This window comes from Frankliniella occidentalis, unplaced genomic scaffold, assembly GCF_000697945.3.
Source record: "Frankliniella occidentalis isolate FOCC.00 unplaced genomic scaffold, Focc_3.1 Scaffold21, whole genome shotgun sequence".
Classification (NCBI taxonomy): Eukaryota; Metazoa; Arthropoda; class Insecta; order Thysanoptera; family Thripidae; genus Frankliniella; species Frankliniella occidentalis.
In genome coordinates this window covers 2,115,819-2,125,074 of record NW_026267151.1, presented here as the reverse complement: position 1 = coordinate 2,125,074, position 9,256 = coordinate 2,115,819, and the positions used below count along the sequence as shown (strand labels likewise).

The 9,256-nt window shown below is 41.2% G+C and overlaps 4 protein-coding genes across 12 annotated transcripts in view; 2 read left to right on the top strand and 2 right to left on the bottom strand.

The window, feature by feature from the left end:
- Positions 1-9,256, bottom strand: part of LOC113211221 (uncharacterized) — a 62,837-nt gene that overhangs the window by 11,006 nt on the left and 42,575 nt on the right. The window lies entirely within an intron of this gene.
- The window catches only part of LOC113211202 (protein SON), a 37,412-nt gene that overhangs the window by 21,187 nt on the left and 6,969 nt on the right, over positions 1-9,256 (top strand). The window lies entirely within an intron of this gene.
- LOC113211216 (exostosin-2) lies at positions 2,296-7,059 on the bottom strand. Of its 2 annotated transcripts, none has more exons than XM_026429530.2 (12): positions 6,906-7,059; positions 6,433-6,777; positions 6,114-6,351; positions 5,820-6,035; positions 5,500-5,671; positions 5,236-5,384; positions 4,934-5,159; positions 4,666-4,849; positions 4,405-4,571; positions 4,185-4,328; positions 3,965-4,093; positions 2,296-3,884 (listed from the first exon to the last, which is right to left on the bottom strand). In XM_026429530.2, the coding sequence occupies exons 2-12, from the start codon at positions 6,707-6,709 to the stop codon at positions 3,663-3,665; spliced, it is 2,124 nt and encodes a 707-aa protein (XP_026285315.1). In that variant the 5' UTR covers positions 6,710-6,777; positions 6,906-7,059; the 3' UTR covers positions 2,296-3,662. The 2 variants fall into 2 exon arrangements, with proteins under 2 accessions (XP_026285315.1, XP_026285316.1); XM_026429531.2 differs by having other exon boundaries at positions 6,895-7,035.
- LOC113211217 (FAU ubiquitin-like and ribosomal protein S30) lies at positions 7,259-8,575 on the top strand. The gene is made up of 4 exons (XM_026429532.2): positions 7,259-7,387; positions 7,834-7,916; positions 8,010-8,145; positions 8,329-8,575. Exons 2-4 carry the CDS (start codon positions 7,842-7,844, stop codon positions 8,508-8,510), a joined length of 393 nt encoding a protein of 130 aa, XP_026285317.1. The 5' UTR covers positions 7,259-7,387; positions 7,834-7,841; the 3' UTR covers positions 8,511-8,575.

The following is a 9,256-nucleotide window of genomic DNA, read 5'->3' as shown; positions in this document are numbered from 1 at the left end:
AGCTCGGGGCGGCTCTGGAGCTGGTACTGGGGCAGGGGGCTGATGTCGTACATGACCTCGCACTCGCCAGTGACGTCGTCCTCCATGGTCTTGAAGACACCGTTGACGGAGCCGTGGCTGGGCTTGTTGTTGATGCGAGAGCTGATGAGGTTCTCGGCCTGAGTGTCAACCTGCAGCTGGCTAGCGATACCCTTGAGCATGTTAACCTCCCAGGTAGGGACGTTCTTGCTCACGATAAGCTCATCGACGATGCCGTTCTTGAGCTTGATCTGGAAGGGCTTGCTGCTGACGGGCAGGCTGTGGTAGTTCAGCTTGCTTTCGGGGATGGGGGTTCCCCAGCCGGCGGGCAGCTGCTGCTGGATCTTGGCATACTCGGCGTTGGAGACCTTGGCGGTGAGGAGGTTGTCGGACTTGGGCTGCACAGTCAGCTGGGCGCGCATGAGCACACCAGCGTACTGGTTGGCCACCTGGTGCAGGGCGGTCAGAGTGCGACCGCGCACCTGGTACTTGTACTCGGAGCCAGACTTCCAGCCGTGCTCGGCCGAAGCCGCGGCGACTGCAATGCAGAAATGTAAGAAGTAAGAGGACAAGCCGTGTGGGGCGCGAGGGCCGGCTCGCCTGGCGCAGGCAGAGGTACTCACCGAGGAGAGCGAACAACAGTGCCTTCCACATGTTGCTTGACCCGTGGGACGTTGAGTGAACGTGCCGATTTTCTCTCAGCCCTCGGCTTATATACCAGACAGCGCCGGACGAACTGCAATCCGCTGCATTTTACCCCCCGTTATCGTCAACCGAATTCGAGCTCCTCAAAGCACTTTCAGCGGTCGAACATTTCCGCTCAAGCGATTTTGGGGAGTTGGCAACAGCGTTGAGCGTTAGTGATCTCGAATAAGCTGGGTGACCCCCCCCCCCCTTTTCCCAAATGCTCTATCCCGGGCGTGCGGCAGTTTTTTCGACAGGTCATATAGGTCAGCATTACCCTCAGCACTGCAGTTCCCCGGCCAATCCGATCCAAGACATCGGGCGACCGATTCAGCTAGCGTCAACATCCATAGATAGCGTCACCTCGAGCCAAAGTTAGGTTGAAATGGTCTCATCGTGTCAGTTTCAACCAGACAGGGAAGGACCTCAGGTGACCCGTCAACGTGCAGCAGAGTCTCTGGGTGCACCGTGTCAGGTCCTATACTATCCCAGGATATGTTCATTCGTGCGTTAATTAATGAGGTCAAATTGACAAACGTTAGTCGCTTCCTGTAAAAGGGGGGAGCGAAACACTCTCATACGAAAACACTCGATGCTTCTCGTATCGTATAAAGGGTACTTCGGGCAGGGATTCTGAAAAAAAATTGAGAATCCGCTGACTGGTACTACTGATACCGCGCGCGAGGCGATCAGTGATCAGTGTTTGGTGGAGTGTGTAGGGTCAACTACAGTTGCAGCCACGACCCAGAGAACGGTTTCGTCAAAATGACATCAAGTGATCTCAGTGTCAACATTGTCATTTCGGTGGCCTGCTGTGATAACACTTAGACATCAAATAATGTCATATGGTATCAAAATGACGTCAAATCTGGCCACTGAAATGACAAAATTTTGACACTGACATCACTTGATGTCATTTTGACAAGACCTTATTCTCTGGGGACGCAGCCGTGGGAAAGTCCACGATCATAATTCCAGCGGACAGGGCCAAACGACTGGGTGCAGTCAGTACCCGCATCTCCAAGCTAGACGGATGTGCAGACTCACGTATACCAACCAGAAAGGTCCGTTTTTCTCAGATTCACACGGCGCTTGGCGCCTGCGAGATTCGGGGTAGGCTACCCCGCAGTACACGTATGCTCGGCTGGAAACGTGCTGCCTACCTATCAGGCGCCATGACAGCTTGAGATTCATGCGAATCACGAACGTACTTTCTGGATGATCTCTATGGAAGCGCCACCACCAGAGCGCTTGTAACCAAACGCTATCTCTGTTCGCAATGTACAGCCAAAAACTCACTAAGAAGTGATTTGCAGTTTTTGACTGTGTATCAAGGGCCACTCACCATGAAAGTCAAAAACCCTGAAGAATAACTTCAGAGTGAGTATTTCGTGTTTATTGGGAGTGCTGCTTTATTGGTGTTCAATGTGTACCTCCTTTTCCGTGATTCAATTCTGAATGCCATCGGAACCATGTTTCAAGAAATGGACAACCGAAACACCATTTGGTTCCAGGTACTCCGCTTGAAACTAAAGAGCTGGAGCGCTTAAGCCATACCTCATGTTGTAGGACAATTCAGGAGATAAGACAAAATGAGCTTCTAAATTAAGTTTACTCTTCATAGAGCCATAACAAACGATAAATAAAATTTCCACAAAAAAGACAATTGGAGAAAATACATATTACATATGTACAGATTAAAATAACAAGTATTGATGATGTAACAAGATAACAATCATTACTGATATGCATAATATGGCAACAGACTAAAGGCGGACAGGCTAATATTTAAATTTCAGGGATCCAGTACAATTGCTTACAGTTACTTTATTTACAAATAAATACAACTAAGAAAATTGCTTCTATATCCCATACCATTGTGTATCTCAGAGTGATGGTGATATGAACTGGACAGTTCAAATGATATGTTACTCGAGTCTAAAAACATTGCGTGAATCGCGTAAATCATCAACGCCGAGTGGGAATTTTAATCATCTCCTCACTTAAGTTACCTACAGGAACAATGACTAGTCAAGTGCGAAAATTAAATCCTAAGCAAGAATATATCCAAAATAGGATGATGATAAAAAAAAAAAAATAGTTCAAAGAAATATCACAATGGCACTAAAAAACTATGATGAAGTAAAACTACAGAAAAACACTAAAACTTTTTCAAAAGTTTATGATTGAAAGTATTGTTTTAAGAAATTCTAGAAACTAAAAAAATGCACATGGGAATGAAAAGAGATCCTGGACAACGAACAGAGAAAGTCTCCCTTTTCGGTCACTGTTTTCATGGTACAGTAGCGAGTTACATGCCAGCAGACCCAACATATGCAATACTAAATGTAAAAACGCACAGAAAATATATAAATTATAGAACAAGATCATAATCTATCATGATATGAAAATGACTAGCTAATATTTCCCTACACTGATTTTAAAACAGAGCTTCAGAGGTAGATAGTCAGCTAATTGTGAAATACACACAGCATCAATAGTTTTCAATGTGATACTTTCAAATGATACTTACATTAGAAAGTGTCTTGAAAAAAAGAATCATTCACTCAGCACTCATTCTTGCAACTATGTCTGCAGTCACACAATACAACCCACCTTAAAGCCACTTTTTCACATACTGTTTAAGCATAGTACATACCACTCTCCTTGATTTTAACACTTTCTATGCTTGATATTGTTTGCCTGCCTCCCTCACAGGCTGTCTTTACTTATTCTAGGGGGTCTTAATCTTCATCAGAGGCCTATGAAAATTTTAGGATAGACTCATGGTACAACTGGGACACTTTTAGGTGGATCCTTCCGCACGGAAAGTTTTCGATTGATAATAAACCATTGTGATAGGCTGGAAATTTAAGTGAAAAAGTACATAGTGCTTTATTTAGTGATGGAACTTATTCTCTGATATGACTAGGAATGTAATAAAGGTTCAGCAATGAAGATCACAAACTTCCAATATCATTAAATCTCTTCAGCTTTTCAGGGAAGTTGTCCTTGAATAGCACAGGATCTGCCCGAAACTCTACTGTCTTTAAAGGCATTGATCCGTAGATTGATGCAAATCTGTTAATACAATGAGATCTTTCAACCATATGATTGAGATCTGCTGAGAGCATCTCATTGTTTGTGCACTCTGGACACTTAAACTTCTTCCGTGGTGTCACCTGTGAAATAAAAGCAAGTTTTGTAGATAAAAAATTGCAAACTTCAATTTCTATTGTAAAGCATTTTAAAACATTGATACCTTGATAGGGGCTTTGTTTGTAATATTTGCAACTAGGAAGTTCATGGCAATGTCCTCACAATTCATGTGAGAATCTACCCAATCTTTAATATCACCAGGCATTGCAGTTGTGTACATATAACTCCAATACTGTAAACATAATGCTCTTTATAATTTAAATCCTATTGTAACGGAAATTATGGGCATTAAAACATGCAAGGCTGCAACGCAATCTACTAACCTTGTGGTGGAAGGCAGCCCCGGTAAGCACCATTGATATGTTATTAGTCCATTCGGATTCATACTTCCAGCTCCCTGTGCTGTTATCCCACTTGTGTGTTCGAGATGGAAATCCCACAATTCTGTCAGGGAATTCTCTCCACACCTAAATGACAAGAACAGAATCAGTTTAAGTAAAAACAAAAATATTCAACAGTAGAAAATGTGTACTTCTACATCACCTCATATCCAAACTCCAACTCATCGGATGTAAGCATGACTATGTCATCATCAATTGTTAGAATAGCCTCTGTCTCAATTTCAGGATATGGATAAAACCGATTGGACAATTTGTTTGCTTTTGTTTGAATGACCTTCAGAGGCTTATTAACTTTAGGCCACATAGTTGCTAAAAATAGAATAAAATGAAAAATGCTGCCACTAAGCCTGCAGTTGAAGAGAGAGAAATTCAAAACCTTGAAGTATAGCAAAGCACTACATACCATGAGGAGGGGATTTTCGTTGATTATTCCACACAACTAGGATCTTGCTTAGGCTTGGTACTTTAGCTAATTGTTTAATGAGTGTGAAGAGACTTTCAACACGATCATAAGTTAATACAACAGCTGTAAACCCTTGCCACCGTGGAGCAGTGAGTTGCAGAAATAGTGGAGAATGTGCCGCCAACTAAACAATACAAAAAACACCTAATGAGTAAAATGTTGTATTTGTTTGGAATGACTTCCAGAAAAACAAGAAAATTGGACTTACTGGGTTTGGTGGAACATTCCACTCTTCATATGATTTACTGTTTTGAGGAAAAACCCTTTGGTTGAGAATGTCTAAGGCAGTGTTAGTAATTTGCTTCATACTGGAAAAATAATTGCGGTAAAAGTACATCCCATTTTTCTGCATTTCAATGACACGTTCATCCGAAATGGTGTGTAATGTATCCAATAAACCACTAAGCTCCTCCTCAGTGATAAACAATGCAGCCCTGTTGAGAACAAAATGCAAGTGAAAAACCACTAGCTAGAGCTAGTAAAGCTTATTTTACATTCTTCAATTCTAACCTTTTCCAATCAAGGACTTCTTGGAAGGGCATGACTAAGGAATCAGCTACAACAACTGGGATACATCCAGCCGCCATAGATTCTAACAAAATTGGTTGTGCAAGACGGGCTCCTCGTATGACCAAACAAAACATAGCAGCCTGGAGAATCTGCAAAGAAATGCAAAATAAGATCAGATGATTAAAATTGAGCTTGTGTAGTACCATCTACCCAATAAATTTAAAGGATGCAGAAAACAAGAGCAAGGGCTGTCATGATTCATACCTGAGGGTACAGAAACATGTTTCTAGCCCCACCAGATGAACACCGCACTGAATAATTGCCCTGTGGACATTGCTCCAACAATAAAGTCTGAGATGACTCTCTGGCTAGAGCTTGCAATTCTGTTAAATATTCTCCATGGATGTTAGTCTGAGCAGAGACCAATAGCCATGACCTGACAACATCAATTAATTAACAATGATAAGTTATAAAACACTGAAACAAGTCCTTAGTGCATCTCAATCACTAATTTTCCAGGAATAAGACATTAGTGATCCAGTAAGTATATACTCAATACTTATAACCTAAGCCTGCTAATTTACCTTGAGTAAGTTGAGTGACCGTGGGAGTCATCAAGAATACTGGCCAGTGGACTGAATATTGGCAAAGAAAGATCAAAACTTTGACGATAAGTCCATGATGAAAGTCCTGCCCCAGCAACCATGGCTTTTCCCAGTTCAAGCTCTACAACACTACTGTAGTCTGGAGGAGCACCTGGCACCATGTTCCAAACAAGATGGTTCTCTCCATTATTCCAACTATAAACCAAATTGAAGAGATGTTTAAGATTCAAACATGAATATCACAGAGCAATAATTTTTTACATATACACTTACAATGGTAATGACTTTAAAGCCTGTGATGTCTGCTTTGGTCTGAACCTATTCTGGTTCAATGTATCAATTGATGGAACAAGGATGCATGCTTGGCTTGGATCTGGTGTGTAATAGCGACTTTCCAATATAGTTTCCAGTATACTATACATTTCTTGAGACATCATACCTCCAATAGGAATACCTTGTACATCAATAAACTTTTGTATTGGATAAATGTATACAAGAATTTTATTGGTGCCTGAAAGAGTAAAATAAAACTCATAACTGTAATGAAAATATCAGGAAAAGTATGTAGAATTAAACAGAAAAAGGTGAATACCTTTGTTACCACATCTGTATACATTGAAACAATCCCAGTAGCTGCAACGGGGGTTCCGTGAAGCAGATACTGTGGCATCATTTGCTACCACAAATTCAGGAGCTTGATCCAAATTTTGTAAAGATATAGGATGATGTGTAACGGTACCTCTATCATAAAAACTACTTGGAATCAGATGTGAAAGCAGAAAACATACTAAGAGTAGAAAGAGAACCAGAGAGAAGACAACAAAAAAATTCCGGTAAAGATTGTGAACAATTCTTGGTCTCACAACCATTTTGGTGTGGCAAAGTTGATCAAAATGAAGGCATCTATTATTTGAGGAGTTTCAAAACCTCAATTTCCCTGGAAATGTAACAAATGGTTACTTTAGTTTAAACAAGCAATTTTGTAAACAAATAAAACACCTAAGTGTACAGGTTAGGAAAAGTAACAATATTTTCTAATGTACACAATAAATACCCGATCATTACCGTCCTAGATTTCAAGAAACGTACGGAAGAAGTTCAAACATAATTCCTAGACTATGCAAACAAATAGCATAAATAATGGACGAAAATACGAACGCCACAATACCACAACATTCTCTACTTCTTCTGCTGGCAAATAATCGGCATACCAACACCACAAGCTTGAACGCTTGAATTTGCTTGATCCTTCCTCAAGTTTTCCAGCGAGTTTTCAATAAAACACGTAATCTTCTACATAAAAAAGCTAAATTAGAGAGCTTGTCAATGCCACTTGGGGAAAAAAAAATACTACTTGAAGCATTAAGGTACAAAATTTGAATCTACCGCCAGCAAAGCAGGCCGTACACTTTTTAGGTTTGTATAAAACCCTGGCCGTACACCATCACCAATCCTTTGGCCAAGAATAGTCGAGGGCTCTCACTTCAAGGCAAGATCCGCTTCCGTCTTTCTGTGCAGCGTGGATCTGTAGTGTGTTTGTGGTTGAGGTACGCTTATTTGAAATTTATTTCTTCTAGAACAATTTCGTACGAATTTTCGCAAGTGATTCAACCAGCTACTGCATTGCTTTTTTAATACGTCTGGTTAACATGACTGTTGCATCGTAAGCCAACGATATCGCAGCTGTGCCGTGTCCGGCGTGTGAACCTTTACACGCTGTTTTTATAGTGCTGTATGATGATTATTTAATCGACAGGTTACAGTGCCAAATTATATATTGCCCAAATTAACGTGTCATTCTAGTTGATTAATTTAACGTCTGTATACATTTGGTTCTCTTCTTATTTACCCGGCAGTTTATCTACACTGGTTGAGGTTATGGGCCGCCTCTTTGACATAACATTAGGGTATCAGGTGTTCCTTATGCCGCAACTCCTAGCGATGTTATCGCGCATATCCATTTTCTCCTGTCATGACACATTTTTTCTTGTAGGATCCAAAATGCAGCTTCATATCCGAGCTCAGTCTAACCATGTCCTGGAGTGTGCAGGCTCCGAGACCATCTCTCAGATCAAGGTTTGTAGTTGCTTGACTTATTAAAGTACTGATCCTTAGCAACAATGTCTCAAGTGGTTAGATGTGAACTGAACTGATTTGTTTTGTCTACAGGAGCAAATTTCCCGCCTGGAGGATGTTCCTAAAGAGCTCCTCTGCCTGTACAGTGAGGGCTCTCCTTTGAATGATGAGCTCTCCGTGGAGAGTTTGGTATCTGGGAGCATTGATGTAACAATCCCTCTTCTTGGAGGTGAGTGTTATTTTTATTCTTGAAGCTATTCTCTAATTTGTCTTTTACTTGTGAATGATGAAAATTTTAGAATTGAACCCTATGATTATTTTTCCAGTATTTCACTGACGCAAGTAGACATTCTTCTTACCCTTGTGACAACCTGCTTTTTCCCAACTTGCTAATTTATCTTAACTCTTCCAGGTAAGGTTCACGGTTCTCTTGCTCGTGCTGGTAAAGTTAAGGGCCAGACCCCTAAGGTGGAGAAACAAGAAAAGAAGAAGAAGAAGACTGGTCGCTGCAAGAGGCGTATCCAGTACAACCGTCGCTTCGTTAATGTTGTCCAAGGTTTTGGCAGAAGGCGAGGACCCAACTCCAACTCATAAATTAGGTTCAGGCTTTGCAGCCTTTCTTTGTACAGTGTTATGTAATTAAAGGATGGCTGCCTTTATGTATTGCTTTTGCTTGCCTCCTTGACACCAGATTCACTCCCATTTCATCAACATAAAAGTCCGATCAGACATTCAGAATGTATTATTCATTTACTGGAACTTAAATTTATCTGCATGATGTGCAAGTACTTCCCACTTCTAGCTGGAAAACAGTCAAATATTTCTCCCCCAAAATATAAAGCTGGTTTTGACTTTAATCATGGTGACTCCTTTATTTGCTGTCACAGAAGACCAAAGACTTGTCTTATAAATGTGGAATATGAACACTATGGTGGGACTAGCGTAAGGTTCCACTTTTCACAGCACAGGAGATAACAGGTGGGGGGAGGAAAAGTGACCATAGTATGTTGTAGGCAGATACAATCCTCCATGATCATTGTTACAGACCGTAAAGTAGGTGGAAGTTGCCGCCCAAGCTGTGGAATACTGCTTACTTTTTTGTCTAGTTAAAAACTAATCAGGATTTTTGTCAGAAAAAAGTCAGTACAATTGGAAACCCGGAACCTGTCATAGCACATCAATTTGACCACAAATCTGCAGTGAACATTAGAACACTTCAAATTCATGAAACATTTAAAACTCGTATTTCATATTATTTTATTGGATTCAACCCTCACGTAGCTTTTTCACGATTTGCCATCAAATACAACGACTGGTCCGCATCTGCATCGCTCCCCCCC

Excerpts from the sequence above, each read along its gene's own strand:
- LOC113211217 (XM_026429532.2), top strand. The coding sequence starts at position 7,842 with ATGCAGCTTCATATCCGAGCTCAGTCTAACCATGTCCTGGAGTGTGCA. Across the intron at positions 7,917-8,009 it reads AGACCATCTCTCAGATCAAG|GAGCAAATTTCCCGCCTGGA; the intron begins GTTTGTAGTTGC and ends TTTTGTCTACAG. Across the intron at positions 8,146-8,328 it reads AACAATCCCTCTTCTTGGAG|GTAAGGTTCACGGTTCTCTT; the intron begins GTGAGTGTTATT and ends TAACTCTTCCAG.
- LOC113211216 (XM_026429530.2), bottom strand. The coding sequence starts at position 6,709 with ATGGTTGTGAGACCAAGAATTGTTCACAATCTTTACCGGAATTTTTTT. Across the intron at positions 6,352-6,432 it reads ATACAGATGTGGTAACAAAG|GCACCAATAAAATTCTTGTA; the intron begins GTATTCACCTTT and ends TTACTCTTTCAG. Across the intron at positions 5,160-5,235 it reads GAAGTCCTTGATTGGAAAAG|GGCTGCATTGTTTATCACTG; the intron begins GTTAGAATTGAA and ends TGTTCTCAACAG.